The sequence below is a fragment of the Pyrus communis genome, chromosome 17 (assembly GCF_963583255.1).
Source record: "Pyrus communis chromosome 17, drPyrComm1.1, whole genome shotgun sequence".
Taxonomy (NCBI): Eukaryota; Viridiplantae; Streptophyta; class Magnoliopsida; order Rosales; family Rosaceae; genus Pyrus; species Pyrus communis.
In genome coordinates, this window is record NC_084819.1 from 19,375,167 (window position 1) to 19,396,140 (window position 20,974).

A 20,974-nucleotide genomic window follows, 5' to 3' on the forward strand; every position below is an offset into this window, starting at 1 on the left:
CTTAAGTTGTCACAAATTTATACAGAAATTCCATTTCAAAGTCGGGCACTGGATGCATATTTCTCATTTAAAAATTCATCTGCATAAGCAGGTATACACCGTTGCATCATACGCAAGCAGACAGGTTGTGGCCGAAAATGAAGGCATTCGCATGTAATCAACTCAGTTCGATTATATTTTTACAAATATCAACAAGAACCATGTTCCTCTCTGATTTCAAGTCTCTCATCAACCATTTTAATATGATCGATTTGTACAACTGCATGTTATACATGTTTTCGAAATTTATGGGAAATAATGGAAGACGAATCTAACTGATGTACAATTTCCAGTCTTATTTCCTTGAGACATAAGCATAGTATTGTGCCATAGGAACAACAAAGGCAATCACCAGCAATCCTCCAACTACAAGAGTGAACTGCCCACGTTTCTCTTCCGTCTCCTCCTTGGTTTTGAAGTTGGATTCCCGTTTGTTTTCGTTAACTTTGGGTCCGCCAGGATCTGGAAGTCCGTTAATCGCAGCAACTAGCCGTTTGGCACTGCTGAAAATGGCTTCATTGTACTTTTCTTCTGTTGCCAAGACTGCAGTCAACACATCCAACAATCTCATCAACTTAGCTGAAAAATTCTTACAAACTAAAGCAATGGCGTATCATGTATGGAACTATCGGACGGGTAGTCCTTCACCAAACATTTTGCAAAGGCTTGCCGTGCGCGTGGTGCCCTTTAATTTGCAGGAACTATTCACTTCAACAGTCTTCTATGAGCACATCTAACATTTTTAACTTAAAAAGGATCTCCGAGTCAAAACTTCTGTTTCATTGGATCGTGTATACTAAGCTACCCGAGTATCCCCATCCTCTAAGCTAAAAATTTATGCCAGATGAATTGAAATTGTTGTAATACTTGTGTGCTTTGAGTTTTGGTTTAATGCATTACCATTCTCTACTCGGTACTCATATTACATTTCTCTGCTTTCCGCCACCCGACATTTCAATCGAACAAAACTAGTTCAACTCTCAGTTACATATTATATATGATCTGAATCACGCTCAGAAACTACGACTTGACACGAAATATTAGTTTCGTAAAAGAACAGTTGCTTGAAGTAAGAAAAGTAAAGACATATACTTACCAGGAAGGTTTTCGGACACAGTTGCATCAAGGATACTTTCTCCAACAGCTTGAACAAACGCAGGACCACCTGTGATCGCACCTTCTTTTTGGCTGGTGACGAGCACAACAATGCCCTTATTGTTGCCTTCCTCAACAGAAGGGTACCATTTTTCCAAAACTTGGTCAGCATACTCAAATGCATCAGCTTTGCTCTGCAACCAAATCGTAAAAAATTACAGTGTCCGTTAATGTATGACATACTTTTGAATTTAACGGTTGGATGTGCGGTGAAATACTCTAAGGAATTTAACAGTCGAATGTGAGTCACTTAAAACACAATGCATATGAAGTTAAAAACTCAAGAGTGTATCCCAAAAAGGTCAATATTCACAAAACTCAAAACAAACATATTAACAAAACTTAGAAAACAGAAACAAACTTACAGTGAGCTTTCTAACGGTGATGAAATTGATCCGGAAGTTCTTCTTGTACTCCAATTCCTGCATCAAATTCTTTATATCCGCTTTGGTCACGCGGCTAAGCACGCCGGCATCATCAAAAACATAGGACTCTTTGGGGGGTCCTTCATTGAGCACATCAAACTCAGATGCTAGTGCATTGCCATCAGGCAAAACCGGGCAGAAGTTTAGTGCCAAAGAAAGTGCAAGAGCGGCTAGTCCTTGCTGAGCATAAGAAACCCAATTTGTGGGTGTTGGGAGAGATGTTTTTGGTGACTGAACTGAGTGATTTTTGAGGCTTGAAGTGATGAGGAGAGGCTTGGGATTGGGTTGGAGGGAGGGGGGCAAAAGGGTTTTGAAAGAAGAAGGTTTTGGGTTGAAGAAAGGAGAGAGTGAGGGAGAAGAAAGAATGGTTTCCATTGGGGAGAGAGAGAGAGAGAGAGAGAGAGAGAGAGAGAGCAAGGAATTTTAGGAATGGTGAACCATGAGAGGAGAGAGAGGAGGGTTTGATTTTCTACATGTTTTTGTGTTATTTTTGGGTGGTTTGGATTTGTTTTTGTTTTTGTTTTTGGATTGGTTGGCTGAACTTAAATGTGGATAACATGGAAGCTCTCTGTTGGTTTCAAAAGTGGCTTCTTGTACACGTCACTTGTTTGGTTGATATAGTTGAGCCTTGATAGCAAGGGTAATAATGGAATTTACACATAATTGTAACCTTGTGGGATTCAAATCCTCTACTATTGAGTTTTCTGTGAGAATCTGATTGACCTAAAATTGTAAATTTATTGGCTTAAACGGTAGATATTATAGGTCAATTTATTGAGTAAATTAGTCATACCGTATTATCATATCAAATTTTATATCAAGACATGTTAATACAATGCATAAAACGCGTAATTTCTAAAAAGTACAATGACATTGAATATCTAAATGTTAAATTCTAAATGGTGAATTTCAAACTGACTATTAGGGCATTATTATTCACACATCTTTTTTTGCCTTTTACACACCCTCCTTGTTAATCTTTATCCATTCTTTTTCAATTTTTTCGATCCGATGATCGAAAATCAAGAAATGTATGTGAAAGGTAAAAATGAGTGTGTGGATATACTTTTATTAAGAGTCACAGAGATCGGGATCAACTTTTATTTTATTTTATTTATGTCAAACGATATATTTTGTTATATTGGATGTTAGATTAGCCGTCGTCATGCAAGAATTCAACACTCTCTTTCAGGATCAACTTAGTTCAAGTGACCAATTTATTGGCAGAAGTCTTGATCCTTTTGCACACTATATTTTAAATGACCAAACTGCCCTTTTCATTATCCAAATCCTTAAAACCAACTTTCCCAATCCTGAAATACATAAAACCCCCAAATCCTGTCCCCACATTATCTCCCTCCAAATTTTCAACAGCCATGAATGCCATCCTCATTCTCTCATGGCCATTCTTCTTCTCTCTCTCTCTCCCCACCCACCAAATCCTCCCCAAAACCCTAATCCCACCACCCCAAAACCCACATTCTCTCTCCCCACCACCACTCCCACCTCCTCCAAAAGAAACTTGATCCTCAAGACAACCTCCCTCTTCCTCATTTCTCTGACCCCTCAGCAATACCCAGTTGCCCATTCTTCACCACAAGCTCCACCGCCGCCTCCAAGACCCGCCCTTTCCGGCATCTCCAACACGAAAAACTGGTTCCAGTTCTTCGGCGATGGGTTCGCCATTAGGGTCCCACCCCAGTTTCAGGACGTTCAGGAGCCTGAGGTAACATTACATTCAACAACTTTGAAGATTTTGTATTTTCTAAGTTCCTAGGTTTCTCAAAAATTATAGTTACATTCAATATGTTTTCAGTACTCTGTGAAAGGTTCGAACTTGCATATGTTTTGGCATCCACTTGTTAGGCTTACTTTTTGGATTAGAGAGATAATGTTAGGCTTAAGGGGGAGCTTCATTCTGTGGATTATATATAAAGGGTTTATGATTAGCAAAGTTTCTGGGGCAGTTCTCTTTCGGGTTGATTGCATTTTTTTTGTAAAGTTACTTGATATTTTTTATCCTGACATCAGAAATTTCAGATATAGATACTTCAGAGTTCATTTTTTTGTTTCTTCAAGTTGATTGCTGTACCAGTAGATTAGGATTTGGTAAATGTAATCTCGAAATGTTCACAATTTCCTAACTGGATGCGGCATTGTGTTTTAACTCTAGGATTACAACTCGGGATTGTCCCTTTATGGAGATAAGGTAAAGCCCAAGACCTTCGCGGCGCGTTTTGCATCTGCTGATGGGTATGCCATTTGTACAAGTTCCCTTCTCTTCAAAGATTTTGTTAACTTGTTTGTCTCAGTTTCGTCTAAATTTACACATTTAAAGCTTTTTTCTTTGCACAAAGCAAAGCCAATAATGTAGAACAGTTCTTTGACAAATAGTTTTTGTTTTCGGGCCATGCTTTCCAGGAATTTGTATCAGTTTCAGTATTTCTTATGTTTTTCTTCTTGTTATTGGTTGATGCAGATATGAGGTTGTGAGTGTTGTTATTCGCCCATCCAATTCACTCAAGATCACCTTTTTAGAGGTTGGTAGTGACAGTCACTGATTTTTCTTTATATAACTTGTCCTGTACCGATTTACTCCAAGGTTCTAATAGGTGCTAGTCGAGCGGCGGGCAGGGGTCTAGTGCCTAGGCATCTAGGTGGGGTAGGCGGACTCCTTGGTAGGTGTAGGTACCCTTTTCTTATTTTTTAAACGCCTAGGAATTTATTGTGGCGGTGGCCATCCAACTAGCACCTAGGCGGGGCCTTTTAGAACACTGATTTACTCTATGGCTATATTACTAGAGCATGTCTGTGCACACGCATGAATTAACAATATGGTACTGCATTAATTTGATGAATCTTGTGCCTTTTTCTTATTCTCTCCCTCACTCTCTCTCGTTATTTGTTTTGGTTTGTAGCCACTGTGTTTAATTGTTTATTGAGGTGGTATCTGGCCAAACCGAATGTTTTATGGACATAAGGGTAGTGTTATTTTTGCATAGTCATACTGATATATTTTTCTGGTGTTATTTGTGTGAGGAGATGGCTGGTGGTGTGGAACTTTTACAGTTATATAGACATACTTTAGCTGTTTATCTCCTCTTAGGTTGGTTTTTGACTGGAGTTTGTCATCCAAATCTTCTTCTTGCATGTATGGTTTCAGTTGATGGTTTTAGTTTTAGAATTGGACCTCTCTCTCTCTGACTTCCTCTTCAGCTCATGTATCTCCTTCCTATATCGTCATGAATCCACATTAGGCGATTCCGTTATGTTCTCTTTCTAAATTGCTTGATAAATGCTAACGTAAGACAAATTCATCTGATACATGCTAACTTGGACAGGCCAAAGACATAACAGATTTAGGTTCCTTGAAGGAGGCAGCAAAAATCTTCATTCCAGGTACATTGTAGCATGGTTTCTGTCTTCTCAGCCTCTGATTTGGTAAACCAAAAAATACGGTTTAAAACTTTAATTATACATAAGCGTTGATCCAGATTTACATTCTGCTTGTTCTAAATTCTAGCATACGAGAATGTGTATAAACGTATAGTTTGCTTCTCTCCTTATCCTCCTTCAGCTATGTCTTGTATTGATTCTTATTCCTAATCATTCTGCAATTGCAGTTGGATCAACTGTATACTCTGCCCGAGCTATAAGGATAAAGGAAGAAGAAGGTTTTAGGTAAACTCGATTTTGCTTTCTTTTCTCTCTCAAGAAAGAAGTCATGCCTGTCATGCTATCACGTATTCTTCATTCCCTACGCTTAACTGACTATAATGAATTCTTGTCTGTGAGTACACTACTTGGAAAGCTTCTAAGCTCCGCTCCATTTGTAAGATATAGCCGTTGGAACAACGTGTGGAACCATAGCTACTTTTGGGATGTTTTTGCAAACGGTATTTGCAATTTGTGTCTTGATGCATGTTGTTCAACACGTTTCAGGACTTATTATTTCTACGAGTTCGGTGTACAAGAACAGCATGCAGCGCTTGTAGCTGCTGTTAACGGTGGAAAGGTTTGTCAACACGTAGTTTCGAAACATTCAAAACCCTACCTTTGAACTTGAATACTACAATCTCGTAGAATCGTTCGCGCAAAGGTTTCTATATCTTCGTCAAGTTAACAGTTCTCCCCATTTTCTGTTATAGACATACATCGCTGGAGCAACTGCCCCGCAGTCTAAGTGGAACGATGATGGCGTGAAGCTTCGCTCGGCTGCTATATCCATGACTGTTCTATAGTCGTTTATGAATGTCGAGTTTGAAGGGCGGCTTTCAGCTTAAATTTTTTGAAACGTATACGATTCAGAGTCACCTGGAGACGGTGTGGAAGCAGAATAGCTTGTATCAAAAACTTACAGTCGAGGGTCCTCGCATCATTGTTGAGATTTTACAAGGGCATTCCTTGTCGAAACTATGTTGACAGTTTGAGCTGTGTGCAGTTCTTTCGAGTTCTTGTTCAACTCATTAGCTTGTCACTCTGATCATTACTGGTGATTAGCTCCGTTTTAATTCGAGCTTTGTTAAACTAATGTAATTAAAAGTAGGCATTTTAGCTAAAATGGTTTTTGAGATTGGCAAAACTCCTCATTTTGGTTCCTAAGATTTAAAATCGATAGAACTGGCTCCTGAGATTTAAAGTTGATAGAACTGATCCTGAGTTTGTCTATCATCAATCATTTTGGTCATTTCGTAAAAAATCTCTATTAAATAAGGAAGAAAATGACAAAAATACCTTCAATTTTTGTTTAACCATTTTGGCCAATTGTTTTTTAAATTGGGTTTTTTTTTTAATTTTTTTGGCATTTTAATCTTATTTAAGAACGATTTTCAACGTCATAACCAAAAAGATTGATGATAGACAAACTCAAAAAAAAGTTCTATCAATTTCAAATCTCAGAACCATTTTAATTAAAAAAAAATCTGTAAAATGTCAGTATTCTAAGTTTTTGTGAGGATTTCCAAAGAAATGACTAAAACGTATCGGCTTTGGCAGTTTTTTTGGATGCTTCGGAAGGCAAGACAAAGAGAGTAAGTTTCAAATGGAAAACGAGTACAGTGCAGAAAACGAGTTGCCTCTGGTTATTGGCAATTGAAAGGACAGAAGAAGAGACATAATGGCGGAGCCACTTATGGTTGTCTATTTCTTCATTCACATGGCACTCGTGATACTTTTCAACTCGGTGGTTCAGTTTGATTGGTATGACACGATGTACTCGAAATTAACTAGCATTTAACAATTTTCAGTTTGATAACTTTTGAGGAGTACTACTATTAAAACCAAATCAAACCAAAAAATTGTTAATCGTTATGCGTTTGGTTGGTTTAAACGTATTCCAATGTATAAAAAAAGTTTAAACATTTCAAGAATTTAAATTTTTGAAATAACATCTCGTTTTAACAACTGATTTATTAGTCAAAATCTCACGTAAACATAAAGTACAAACAAATCTAATTGTCAATAGTCATTACAACTTATAAGTTATAATACGTGTACAATAAAGACATTCACATAACGTATAACATGTTGACAACTTGACATGTGTAAAATAAATAAATAAATTTAGGTATTAAAAGATTTATGGTTGCTTTGGTTTGGCTTTGGTCGATTTCAAAAATCAACCAAACCAAAACAAATCGATTTGATTCTCAAATTGTTTGACTTTTTTCTTAGTCAAAATCAAACCAAACCGAACAAACAATTCAGATCGCTCGGTTTGACGCCCACCCTACGTAGGCCATATCATATACCTTAACAAAGATGATATATCCTTCAAAAATATATGGTTCTGTATTTACTTATGAAATAAGTTGTTCAAATCCAAATTTAAAATAGCGAATTCGATACTAAATTAGATTGTCTATTGTGTGATTTTGCTGAACTATGCCTCCCCTTAGTGTAAAAGTATCAATGTACTAAAAAAAACAAATCTAAATTAAAATCCCTAATTTAGATTCTATAATTCATTAAGTAAATATTGCCTGAGCCAATATGGTGGCCATGTTCGATCGAGAAGGTCATCAAGAAATGTTTATTAATTCTACTTAATTTGTAAAGCATCATCTTTTCTGAAATCAACAAATTATTGATCTAAGAAAATTTTAAAAATATTTAATTGGATTTTGACTTAATTAATACTAAGGAAATGACACATGTGTGCATGTGGTGGGAGTTCAAAAGGAAATGAAAATGATAGACAGTCATCTGACTAGATTACCCTTAAAAGGCAGAGTTCAATTAGATAGGCACTCTCATGATGGTCAATTAAGTCTTAATGAAACTTGTGACGTTGTGATGACTAGTAAACATTATATTTATGCCAAAGTTAAACTTAAATATGTTTGATAACTATTTTATTTTTAGATTTTAGTCTCCATTTACGAAAAATCTTTTTTTAATGTGTATATGAAGGAGAATTCATGCATGTAACCGTACCTTCCCGTTGATGCAAGCTCTTGAGAAAGATCAACTTGTTATTCTTAGAATATCTTTTATCCGTTGAGTGACGATCCTTCCATTTGGCATCATTAGATCACTAAGGCTGACTTTTGTCTTGCTCAACGGATGGGTCTTGTGGTCAAGCTCCCTTCTCCTTTGCACGAAGGTCGATCTCCGTTTGGCCCGAGGAAACCTTTGCACGCCTTTGTTACCTTTTGTGAGGCCTACACCCCATGGAAGTTGTCTATTGGGACTGTCCCTTGCCACACCCCCCCCCCTCTTCGCATGCTCACACGGGGAAGGGGGCCTTCTTCGCCTTCCACCTAAACTATGCGCAGGAAAGATGCAAAGCCAATCCGAGCGAACGGTAGAGTTTCATAAGGTCTTTCTGTTTAGGTGCACGTAAGTTACTTATCGATATTATTGCCCTCTAATTAGATACCTGCGTTGGTACTCAATGTATATCAAGTAATCACGAAACAGAATATACCTACCAAAATCGATAACTTAGGAGAAGAAGCTTAATATTTTTGGGCTACGTACATCAACTGATGTGATGGAGAATTTGATGATTGTACTATACATTATTATAATTGTAGTCGTCTAGCTCGATTGATGTTAGCAACTAAAATAAACTTTGAGATTATGACGCGACCAAAATTGATAAATATACCTCCAATTTTTGGCAAATTATTTTGATCAATTGTTATTAAATTGAGAATATTTTTGTAATTGGTTCTTTTTTAACAGATTTTTAAGAGAATGATTAAAATGATATACAGTAGACAAACTCAATGACCAATTCTATCAATTTCAAATCTTAAGAATCAAAATGAAGAATTATATCAATTTTAGAAACCATTTTAACTAAAAATCTTAAAATATCAGCATCCTCAGTTTTACGAGGATTTCTCAATGAAATGACTAAAAACGTATCGGATTCGGCAGTTTTATTGGATGCTTTGGAAAGCAAGATATATAAAGCAAGTTTCAACTGGACAATGAGTAGAACGCAGCATAGAAAACGAGTTGGAAACACACCGAGTCTTCATTTGTTTGTGAAAATTTTGAATTTTTGCCATCCCTGGTTATTATGGCAGTGGTACTAAAAGAACAGAAGAAGAGACATAATGGCGGAGCCACATAGGTCCCTTATATTTATTGTCGTCTATTTCTTTTTAGGAAAATTTAACGTAAAATTTTCGATATTATTTATTTTAACAAAAAGTTATATTTTTTACACTAAAAAATAAATCATGATACTATCCACTTTACCCTTTATTTTATCTTTATCGTTAAAACTCAAAGTTTTTAACCTATTTTTCAATAGTTTTCATATTTCTTTATTCATGTAGCATTCATGATACTTTTTAATTCGATCATATTTAATTTAACTGATTTGACATGACACGTAACCGGAATCAACTAGCATTTAACAATTTTCGGTTTGATAACTTTTGACTAGTACTAGTATTAAAACCGAATCAAACTGAAAATTTGTTAATCGCTTTGGTTTTGGTTGGTTTCAATGCGTATAAAAAGAAGATTCATGCATGCAACTAATATTATACAATATATACTTCCACGGCGATACTGTATATATCCGTGCACGTAAGTGACTTCTCAATATTATTGTCCTCTAATTAGATACTTGTGTGGCCGTCGGTGTATATCAAGTGATCACAAAACAGGACGTATACCTACCAAATTAATTAGGTTCAAAATCAATATGTTTGCGCTGCGTACAATCAACTGATGCGATGGCAACTAGGGCTGGGCAAACGGGGCCTGGACCCGCGGGTAGGGGCGGGTCCAAGCGATTCGGGGCGGGTACGGGGCGGATCCTGTTTTTAAAATTCTGAAACGGGGCGGGGCGGGTCGGGTCCATGTCATTTGCGGGGCGGGACGGGTCCTAATTGCTGAGAAACGGGGCGGGGCGGGTACGAACCGTTTCCACCTTCCAAATTTCCGTTGATTTAATCTAATCACTCTGTATCTGCCTGCCAGACTCCCAAGCAAACTATCATCGATACCCCTGGTTTTTTGCCTTCATGTACTGGTAATTTCCGCAGAAATAAGAAGATTATGCTCTCTGTGAAGAAATTTATTAGAAAAAGTCCACCTGACATCGTTTTGTTCTTCGAACGCCTCGACCTCATGAGTACTAGCTACACGCAGACCATAGCCATCACTCGCATTTCCAAATCTTCGGAATTCAGGAAGCTTATGATCTGGGGTAGTTCTCTGTTGAACTCGATCTCGTCGACGAGCGGCGATTTGATCAGCCTGACGAGCGCGCAGAGTACTCTGATCGCGTTCGGAGACGCGATTTTTATCAGAGAGCTGATCGTCGGCCGACCGATTGATTGAACTTGATCAGAGCTGCAATGGCGAAAGCAGTGTGTTCTTTGACTCGCTTCGATGACCGAGTCGACTCGCACAGAACTGACTCGAGCGAGGTGACAACTTTGGACTTCAAGATCAAATCTTGCAACTCATGGTTGAACCCCTGCGCAACTCGGTCCTCGAACTGAGTCAGTAGTTCGATCAACTCGTCCTCGTCGCGAATTGGGTCTTCTTCCAGAGTTCGCGTCAAGCTATGTAAGCACTCGCGGTCGATCCACGCTTGAATTTCGGACTCGATAGACCGGGCGAGTTTGGAGAGGCAGTGAGTCGAGCAGCAGCGAGTAAGCAAGGAGCGGATGCTGAGGTGGCCGCTGGACTGGCGGAGGGATTCGACGAGGGTTTTGAGGGTGGCGAGGTGTTGGGAGAGGGCGGAGAGTTGTGGGTCCCGGGAGAGGATGTTGTCGGACTCGGTCTCGAGCTCAAGGAGGGCGTTAATGGCGGAGGATGAGTTTGAGTGGGGAATCAGGTGGGTCTGTAGCTCGTGGGAGGCTTGTTTTAGAGCTTCTAGGACCTTGAGAACTCGTGGGCCGTCTTCCTTCTGATGGAGCTTCACCTCCATGGATATGGCGATCAGAAGCTGTAGTGATTTTCTGAAGAAAAAAAAAAAAAAAAAAAGGACCCGTGGACCCGGCCCGAACCGGCCCGTTTCAACCGGGCCGGGTAATGTCCGGTTCTTAATTTAAAAAATGTAATTCCCGGCCCGGCCCGGCCCGTTCCCTTTGAACTTAGGTCCGGTCCGGTTCCTTCAAAATTGGGCCCGGCCCGGCCCGTGCCCAACCCTAATGGCAACTGATGTGAGATTTTAGTGATTTAACTATACATTTTCTAATTGTAGTCGTCTAGCTCGATCGATGATAGCAACTAAAATAATCTTCCAGAATATGACCCAACCGAAAATTCTTGCAACAAATAAAAATTGGCCTACAAAATACTTAAGATAAATTATAAAAAAAACTACCTTAATTATTGAAGAAGAGACGAACTGGTTTCCTTTTTTTTTTTTTTTTGTCCCCTTCCTTTCTTCTTCTTTCTGGGTTGCAGGTTGGCTTTTTTTTTTTTGGGGGGGGGGGGGGGACGAACTAGGTTTCCTTCTTTTCTTTTTTTTTTTTTTTTTCGGCAGAACTAGGTTTCCTTCTTTTTTTTGTTTTTGCCAAAATACTTAAGATAAATTATAAAAAAACTACCTCCACTATTGGAGGAGAGACGAACTGATTTCTTTTTTTTTTTTTTTTTTTTTTCTTTTTCCTTCCTTTCTACTTCTTTCTGGGTTGCATGTTGGCTTTTTTTGGGGGGGGGGGGGGTGGGGGTTGCTGAGGTGATGATATTTTTGGGAGGTGTGACGGGATCTGGGCCGGGACGGGGGGTGGGGTGGGGTTCAGGCATGGGGTTTCGAGGGGGGGGTTGATGGGTTTTCGAAGGGCGAGAAAAGAGAAAAGGGGGGAGAAAATGACGAACTGAGGGTTTTTTTTTTTTTTGGGTTACTTTTTTGTATTATTTTAATATTTAAAAAATATTAAATTTTTTTTTAGTTTTTAATAATATTTTATTAATTTTTTAATAGAAAGTGGATCCCGAATTAAGGTACATCAGCATTTAACTGAAAAATTCACGCTTAAGTAACGAAAGGTATAACATTGGATCAAATTCTAAAGATAAGGTATGATAGTGTCGTGAGCCTAATATTTGAGGTAGTTTTTTATCATTTATCCAAATACTTAATATAATAAGATCTTGATCCCTTTTTATATTCTATATTTTTTTGCAAGTGAAGTGAGGAAAGATTAGGCGATTCGCTCTTCAAGAATGATAACGTGTAAGAAATCTTGTTGCGAGTTTTATATGCATATTAGTTATATTGTAAATAGACTTTTTGTCATACTAATCAGTGAATTAGTTGATTTAACCAAGTTACCCTCCTTCGCACAAGTGAGAACAACTATACTTAGGAAACTCCTTCTCCGTCCATCTTTCCTCGTATTCTATTAATAACAAAGAAAATAATACAAACAAAAGGACGTAACCAAAATTCAAAAGGAGAGAGTGATTAACAAAAACGATAGTAAAGACAAAGCAATATGTTACGAGCACAAACATAACGTTACAAGAGTGATTCATACATCTATTTTTATCTCTTACACATCATTCTCAATTTTTGATCGTCGAATCGGATAAATTAAAAAAAAAAAAATCAAAAGACAAACATTAACAAAGACATATGAAAAATAAATAAAAAAACGTTTGTAAATATAACTACAAACTGTAGACGATATCCTCCCAAATGGAGCCAAAAAAGATCGATTCCTACTTTTGGCCGCTATCTTGGATGATAACATAAACCCTTAAAGGTGTTCATGATTAATTACTTGGAGTTGGAGTTTGAGATCCATCGTGGATAAGCAAGATGCATAACCATCGCTAATCACTCTCTCGGCAGAGAAGACTTCTCGTGGGAGGTAAGGGATTTGGATTCTCCAAGGGTTCGAATTCTCCTGATACAATAACACGAACCGTTGAATTTTGATTCAATAACTATAAACAGGAGATCATTCTAAAAATTATAAGGGTGCTTTAGATTTTGACCCTTACAATTCATTACTTTTAGATAAAAAGTCATCTATCTTTAAAGATCCAGTTTAAGCTCAAATTTAAAATTTGCAAATATATAGGAACATTATTGACCTATTAATACAATTTATTTACACTCATGCCACTCATACTTTATGGTCTCTTTTCTAAATTCCTAAATTTATGCCAAATTAACAGTAGTAGAAAAAGTGAAATAAAATGAAAAAAGTGTTTGCATTAACCGTATCTATTGCAAACTAGAAAAGTAGTTTTTTTTTTTTTTGTGATATATTTTGTAGCAATTTTATCCATATTAATTGGTAGGTAAATTAGTTTGTTCCAATTATTTATAAAAAAAAAATTACTACATCTATATTATATATTTTGAATCAAATAACATTCCTCTAATAGGTAAATTATTTTCTATGTATTTTTATATGTGTTAGACACATTTTGTTGTTGTATAAACATGAGTGGAACATAATATTGTTGATTTTATACATCAAACTGCATTTCTTTTGTTACAGGTAAATTATTTTTCATGTATAAGTACTTATGTTAGGCAAGTTTTGTTGTTGGTACATACAATATTTTGTATCATTGTAAAGAAAGATATTACATTACACCCATGGTATAATTGTTGTAGGTAAATTATTGGAAATTAATTTGTAGTTAGGTAATGAACATTTTGCATCATTGGAAATGAACATTTCAAAGAGTAGGTAGGTAAATTATTTGTTCTAATTATATAAAAAAATAAAAAATTACACTACACCTAGTTATATTTAATTTTTCCTACACCTAGTTATATTTAATTTTTCTAATTATTAAAAAAATTTATACTACACCCAACCAAATAACATTTCTCTAACTTGTAGGTAAGTTATATTTCATGTATTGTTGGAAATGTTAGGCACGGTTTATTGTTGTATAAACCTGGGTGTAACATAGTAGTTTTAATACTACGCATCGAACTACATTTCTTCTTAATATAGGTAAATTATTTTCCATGTATTAGTAAATATGTTAGGCACGTTTTATTGTTGGTATAAACATTATTTTGCATCATTGTAAAAAAGAGAGATTATATTACACCCATGGTATAATTGTTCGTAGGTAAATTAATGTGCATGTAGATAATGAAATCCAATGTTCTAATATATTAATAAAAAAAGGATAAATTCAAAAGTATTCAAGAGTAGGGTGAAAAAATTGAATCGAATAGTTTTATGAAAATTCAAAACCTTTCTAAAAAAGTAATATGCAATAAATTTTTAACATTAATGTCTTTTTTTTTTTCTTGTTACAAAATCATTTACTATTTCCTTACAATTAATTGTCAACATCAAGTATGTAATAGGGGTATTTTAGGCATGTGAAAAATGTAAAATGTATGAATTAATACGAAGTTAATGAATTTGCTTATGTGGATCCTAGTCATTGGGTTTTCTTTGAGTAAAAAGGTTATGTAGGGTTTTATATGAAGAAAATTAAGTTTGAAGGGCTAAAGTCATATTTTCACTAATAATTATAATCGTTGAATCAAAATTTAACAATTGGTGTTATTGGATCAAAAGCATTCGGATCCCCTACTGACGAGAGGATCCAAATCCTGAAGTAAGATCAAGATCTGATCAAAGTGGGGCCCCTCAGGTCCTCACCTCACCTGCAACACGTGTTCAGATTGGAAATTTGGAACGTGCTGACTGCCGAGACTTGTGGAGCCACGTTCGCCTGTGGGAGCTGGAGGACACTGGATCGTCGGACGTATCATACGGCACGTCGTCCTCATATGCTTTCAATTTTTGAGGGTGACATGACATATGATAAGTTGATAAGTTGATAAGTCCAATGTGTCCATCATCCTTTTTAGCCCTTTTTCTTTGACACTTTTAAGGTCTGTAAATTTGTCTTACAATGATTGGCTTTTAAGGTTGGTTTGCGTTCAGCTTCCTGGTTGGCAGAAGTATCAATATTCTTCAATATTTGACAAATTAGATCGGTTAAAGTCACGTACATGGCCAAGCAACGCTATCAAAATTATTGATACGTTTGAAGCCCCATTACAAGGTCCAAAATCATCTTGTGTTAGTATTACGTGCATGTGCAATGAGTAGCTTTTTCCGCAACGTTGCTTTCTTTATTTAGTGTAAGTTTTTTTTCCGATCATTTGAGTTTCTTATATCCTAATCAATCTAAATGTTCGGAAAAAAAAAATGTCTTTTTTTTTTTTTTTTTGTTTTAACTTGAAACAAAGCTGTTAAAATAAAATTAAAGTGTACAAAAATCACTTCTTAATTTCTACTAATAATATCACTTGGCAGGAGTACAACAGTTGAGTTAGATCCCTCTGCAGGGGATCCATGCTCGTCAACTACCATTCTTCCCTCCAATTTTTTAAGTCCATAACGACCTCCAATTCAAAGACAACCATACACAAAACCAACAAGAAGCCTCATCACTCCAAGAAACTTCTCTTCTTTTTCATGGTCCAAAAACTCCAATCCATCTCAGCACCGTCCTCTCGGCTCCGATTCGGATCGACTTCAAATCCGACCAGGTGAATGCCAAAGTCAGATACACAAAAACCCAAAGAAAATGGCAGCTCTAGAAACCATACAGTCTCAGTTGCCACTTCAAGATTCCTCATTTCTCAGCACCAGCACTGTCATTGCACTCACTGTGTTCTTCACACTCCTCTGTGTTTGTATCATTATCGGTCATTTGCTCGAAGAGAACCGCTGGGCGAATGAATCGATCACTGCCCTTCTCTTGGTACGTTAAAAGTTGTACACTTTTATTTGTGCCACATGGTTTTTGTACTGAAATTTTCGGGCCAAGAACACAAAAATTATGCGAAGTTTTGGTTCTTTTTGTTGTTTAACTTTGTTTTTGTGTTGTTGGGTTTCAGGGTTTGGTTGCTGGAGTGGTGGTGTTGCTGGTGACAGGGTTCGAAAGCTCGAAGATTTTGATCTTTAGTGAGGACTTGTTCTTTCTGTATCTATTGCCTCCAATCATTTTCAATGCCGGGTATGAATCAACTCTCAATTCTATGAATTTCCGGTTTCGATTTCAATGCTTGGTTTGTAGTTTCTTTAATGTTGTTCGAATTTGGATCTCGAATATCGCCTTTGTGCTTGAATTTAGTATGCAAATCTTAAATTTTGTCACATGGGATCTTCAAAGTTATGATTAAGCATTGGTTCTCATCTCAGAAGTTTTGATCTTGTTCAGTTTCCAGGTCAAGAAAAAGCAGTTTTTCAAGAACTTCACCACAATTTTGTTGTTTGGAATCGTCGGTACAGTAATTTCTTTCTGCCTCATATCACTAGGTAAGACCTGCAATCTTTCGAAATTTAATCGAAGGAAAATGATTTCTGCACACAACTTTTCTCCTTCTGCAGAGGCCACACAAAAACAGGAGTGTGTGGAAGTTGCTTCCCTAATGGAATTATGACTAATTTATCTTCAAACTGTTGCTCTTTTTGGAAACATTTTGCAGGTGCCTATTTACTTTTCAATAGATTCGGTTTCACAACTCTGACCACTAAAGACTTCCTAGGTGACTACGAATTCATCTACAATCATTGTTTCGATGTGAATTTTATGTTTTCATTGTTATATTATATAGTGATCATTTGTGCTTACCGGTTCCTCTGTGCAGCGATCGGTGCCATATTCTCAGCAACTGATTCAGTTTGTACATTGCAGGTAATCTATAATCCCAATCCGAATACAACATTTTCTTCAACTCATGTCTAATCTTGTAATCTTCTTCTCATGTGCAAAGGTTCTAAATCAAGATGAGACACCGTTTCTTTACAGTGTTGTGTTTGGGGAGGGAGTAGTGAATGATGCTACCTCCATTGTGCTTTTCAACGCAGTACAATCGCTAGATGTCAGCAACGTTGACGCTTTTACAGCGTTGACCTTGTTGGGGAATTTTCTTTACCTCTTCTTCACCAGCACTCTTCTTGGTATAGCAGTAAGTTGTAGATTATTGCTCAAATGGTTAGGAATCACTTTGTTTGGACTATATCAGAGAGCTTGTTCTATGTTCTAACATTGATTTTTTAAAATGTTTAAGGCCGGTCTGATGAGCGCTTTTATCATAAAAACGCTTTACTTTGGAAGGTATGAGCAGACACTTCAAATATTAGCCTCTGGTGCTGCATTTCCTCATCTGTCCACACTTGTGAGTTACTTTCCCTGACATTATGATTCTCTTTCGAACAGGCATTCTACAGATCGTGAAGTTGCGCTGATGATTCTTATGGCTTATTTGTCATACATGTTGGCCGAGGTACCTTAAACAAAATCTCTCATATTAATTAGTACTGGTTTTTACATTACCTAGATGTCAACCTCAGAAGACTAGGAATTGATTTTGATTTTTAGTATCGGAGTATTTCTTTAGTTCTTTTCGGTATCTTGTAATCAGTTTATCTTGTTATTTAATTTATGGTAGTCGATCATCTAAGTATTTAGCGGCGATCCCACCAAAAATATCTAGCAAATGCGGACCGAGCAAATCAGAAATCTGGCTTTGACTAATTTTATTAACTTTGCATAGTATCTACCACAAAATAATATTATCGCAACAGATCAGATGAACTGATTTCAGAATGGAATTTAACGAGATAAGAGCAAAAGATATCTAAACCGCCTTTCTTTTGCAGCTTATGAGTCTCAGTGGAATTTTGACGGTGTTTTTCTGCGGCATAGTTATGTCACATTATACATGGCACAACGTTACAGAAAGCTCAAGGGTAACAACCAAGTAAGACCAGATTTCCCTCTTCGTTTCTAATTTTTGACACTATTGTAATCCTTTTCGTAGATGATCTGCCGGTTGAGTTACTAGTCAAACTAGAATGAAAGGAAATGCGAAATATGAATCTTTAATCCGTATTGCTTGATGGTTTGTTTCAGGCATGCATTTGCAACATTGTCGTTCATTGCAGAAACCTTTATATTCCTTTATGTTGGCATGGATGCCTTGGACATTGACAAATGGAAAGCCAGCAATGCAAGGTAATTATCTCACTAATCTAAGTAATCGTAGTATTATCTTCGTTAATACTTCATAATAACGCGAAAAACAAGTTCGAAGAAATTGTATTTTATCCCCGACTCTGTTGTTATAATGTTGAAACGTGTTATGCCTGACTTGTAACATACTCTTTCGTTCAGTCCAGGGACTTCAGTTGGTGTCAGTTCAATGCTGTTTGGACTTGTATTAGTCGGAAGGGCAGCATTTGTCTTCCCGATTGCAAACATCAAAAACTGTTTTATGAAAAGAGAGGGTAGGAAAATCGAGTTCAAAAACCAGTTTATAATGTGGTGGGCAGGCCTAATGAGGGGTGCAGTCACCATTGCTTTGTCATACAACCAAGTAAGTTGATGCTGTTTTGAAACCTAAGAGAACAAGATTTTCGGTTCTGCAGAAGTACTAACCAGCACAATTTGATAATGCAGTTTGCAGACACCACCGAATCAACATCAACGCAAGATGGTTCTTTGATGATTACCAGTACCATCATTGTTGTTCTCTTCAGCACAGTGGTATGCCTGCTTTTGTCTCTATAACTTATATATGTTGCAGTACCGAAACTCTAGAATATATCCATGAATTTTAACGAGTGAATCTGGGCCATTGGAAAAGGCAATGTATGCTATACATTGATGTATAGTAGAAGGGCTCAATGCAGTAAGGTCCATTTTCTCGATTTTTCTTGAGGGCTTCAGAGCACTATGTGCGAACAGACTTTTCACATCATCCGACTAGTGCATTACTATCTCGGGATGGTAGCTTGGGTTCCTGGACTAGTAGATTACCACTGTTTGCACTAAGAGCTCTGAAGCACAAAAGAAACATGGCCATTTTGTACTTGGTTAATGAACTTGTCGCATTACTAAAATCGGTCATTTGAATCTTTTTCCTTCTCTCCAAACAGGTATTTGGCTCCATCACAAAGCCATTAATCTCAGCTCTGATACAGCCACATGCAAAAGCAAACATTTCAGATGCGACTGATATGCCAAGTCTAGAAGACTTGAGGGTACTTTTCCTGGAAGCCGGCCAGCCAAGCGAGGGAGGCAACGGTGAACCAAGTGAGAGAGGCAACAGTGAGCCAATCCAAAAACCAAGCAGCTTAAGGTTGTTAATGACACATCCAGCTTCCACAACTGCTCACTACTTGTGGAGAAAGTTTGATGACAAGTTCATGAGACCAGTTTTTGGGGGACGGGGTTTCGTTCCATTTGTTCCTGGTTCACCAACTGGTGCAGCAGAAGATCAAGCTGCAGAACATACTGAACATACTGAACATACTGAACATACTTCTTGAGATCAACAGTTCAAGATAAATGTAAAATTAAAATTTTATTTCATTGTTTTTTTTATGGACAATTAAATGTATTAGGAAGCGGGTTGTTCTTGTTTTGTAAAGTAAGAGTGTGAAGCTATGCCGTAGTTAGAACATCCTTTCTTCCATGATCTAAGAGGGCCCTCTAATAAATATGAATTTCTGGCTATGTCACTGTCGATTTTGTCTATATTTACTTGTGCAATAACGTAAACATTTGTATAAGAAACGCATAAGGAAGTAGGATTACCGCACTAGGAAAAGAATTTTACAAGCTGAGAATTATACATGCGAATGCATTGCCGCTAGTAGTACAGTTTGGTAGTACCTCCATTTGTAAGTAGAAGGTTTAAAGTTCGACACCCTATAGGTATGGCGAGTTCAATATATAACAAGAATAAAGATCCCGTATTCGATTCTTGCTCTCATCCGAAGAATTACTCAGAATTCACTGATCTAAAGTCAACTTTATGGAGATCCCCATGAGAGTTGTTTTACTTGTTTTTATCAGTTCAAACCATTGCAACAAAGTCTACTCCATCTTTCAGTTTTGGTTTACGCAATGGAACTCGGGGTGTGCCTTGCAGAGAAAGTCAGAAACGAGTGCTTCTGATGTTCAAGCAAGACCTTAAGGATCCTTCAAATCGGCTGTCATCATGGACTAGTGAAGGAGACTGTTGCAATTGGTCTGGAGTTGTCTGTGACAGCTTCACTGGTCACGTTCGTGAGCTCCACCTCAATAATCCCAATCCCTACGTTTCCGTGCCTTTCCTTTTTATTCTTAACTACAAAGGACTTACTTGGCTTGGGGGTACGATAAATCCTTCTTTGCTCTATTTGAAGCATCTCAACTACTTGGACTTAAGGTACAAAAACTTTCAAGGAAATCAGATACCTAGCTTCTTTGGTCCTCTTAAATCTTTACGATATCTTAACCTCTCACAGGCAGGGTTCCAAGGGATGATTCCTCCTCAACTGGGAAATCTCTCAAACCTACGTGTTCTTGGTCTCAGCGATTACATGCTAAAGGCTGAGAATCTCGAAAGGGTTTCCGGTATTTCCCACTTGCAAAACCAAGACATGAGTTTTACTAATCTTAGCAAACCAGCTAATTGGTTGAACGAGATAAACATGCTCCCATCGTTGTTAGAGTTACGTATGGAGGCTTGTATACTTTCTCCCGTTCCCCCTCCAACCATCATCAATTTTACTTCACTTTCCATCCTTGATCTTTCTTTAACCAGAAATTTGATGCCTAGCTGGGCTTTCAATCTTACAAATGTAGTTTCTCTTTATCTCCGTGATTCTGGTTTGCAGGGCACAGTTTCTACCTGTCCGCCTGATCTTTCACTGGACAACCTTTGTAAGTTGATAGATCTAGACCTGTCATCCAACAGTCTCCATGGAAATGTATCTGAAATCTTTGAGAGTCTGTCCGTGTGTAGTTCATATCGAATAGTCATTGTTGTTGGCAAATAATAATCTTTCAGGCCATTTGACAGACCATGTTGGAAAGTCTACGAAATTTGGCCACCTTGATCTTTCTAGTAATTCAATATTAGGTCTCATCTCAGTATC

At 37.3% G+C, this 20,974-nt stretch overlaps 4 protein-coding genes across 5 annotated transcripts; 3 read left to right on the forward strand and 1 right to left on the reverse strand.

The window, feature by feature from the left end:
- Positions 1 to 47: 47 nt before the first annotated feature.
- Positions 48 to 2,100, reverse strand: LOC137722726 (UPF0603 protein At1g54780, chloroplastic-like). The gene is made up of 3 exons (XM_068461800.1): positions 1,560 to 2,100; positions 1,136 to 1,328; positions 48 to 582 (listed from the first exon to the last, which is right to left on the reverse strand). The coding sequence occupies exons 1-3, from the start codon at positions 1,992 to 1,994 to the stop codon at positions 335 to 337; spliced, it is 876 nt and encodes a 291-aa protein (XP_068317901.1). The 5' UTR covers positions 1,995 to 2,100; the 3' UTR covers positions 48 to 334.
- An 873-nt stretch (positions 2,101 to 2,973) lies between these two features.
- On the forward strand, positions 2,974 to 6,082 carry LOC137723354 (uncharacterized). 2 transcript variants are annotated; one of them, XM_068462525.1, is made up of 7 exons: positions 2,974 to 3,345; positions 3,793 to 3,872; positions 4,099 to 4,159; positions 4,961 to 5,018; positions 5,243 to 5,300; positions 5,562 to 5,646; positions 5,768 to 6,082. In XM_068462525.1, exons 1-7 carry the CDS (start codon positions 3,019 to 3,021, stop codon positions 5,858 to 5,860), a joined length of 762 nt encoding a protein of 253 aa, XP_068318626.1. In that variant the 5' UTR covers positions 2,974 to 3,018; the 3' UTR covers positions 5,861 to 6,082. The 2 variants fall into 2 exon arrangements, with proteins under 2 accessions (XP_068318626.1, XP_068318628.1); XM_068462527.1 differs by having other exon boundaries at positions 5,562 to 5,634.
- A 9,285-nt stretch (positions 6,083 to 15,367) lies between these two features.
- LOC137722692 (sodium/hydrogen exchanger 1-like) lies at positions 15,368 to 19,565 on the forward strand. The gene is made up of 13 exons (XM_068461752.1): positions 15,368 to 15,803; positions 15,940 to 16,058; positions 16,263 to 16,360; positions 16,531 to 16,590; positions 16,693 to 16,739; positions 16,819 to 17,013; positions 17,116 to 17,162; positions 17,265 to 17,331; positions 17,708 to 17,808; positions 17,961 to 18,062; positions 18,222 to 18,423; positions 18,507 to 18,593; positions 18,986 to 19,565. The coding sequence occupies exons 1-13, from the start codon at positions 15,627 to 15,629 to the stop codon at positions 19,376 to 19,378; spliced, it is 1,695 nt and encodes a 564-aa protein (XP_068317853.1). The 5' UTR covers positions 15,368 to 15,626; the 3' UTR covers positions 19,379 to 19,565.
- A 443-nt stretch (positions 19,566 to 20,008) lies between these two features.
- LOC137722169 (receptor-like protein EIX2) lies at positions 20,009 to 20,875 on the forward strand. The gene has a single exon (XM_068461134.1). The coding sequence runs from the start codon at positions 20,009 to 20,011 to the stop codon at positions 20,873 to 20,875; it is 867 nt and encodes a 288-aa protein (XP_068317235.1).
- Positions 20,876 to 20,974: the final 99 nt, after the last annotated feature.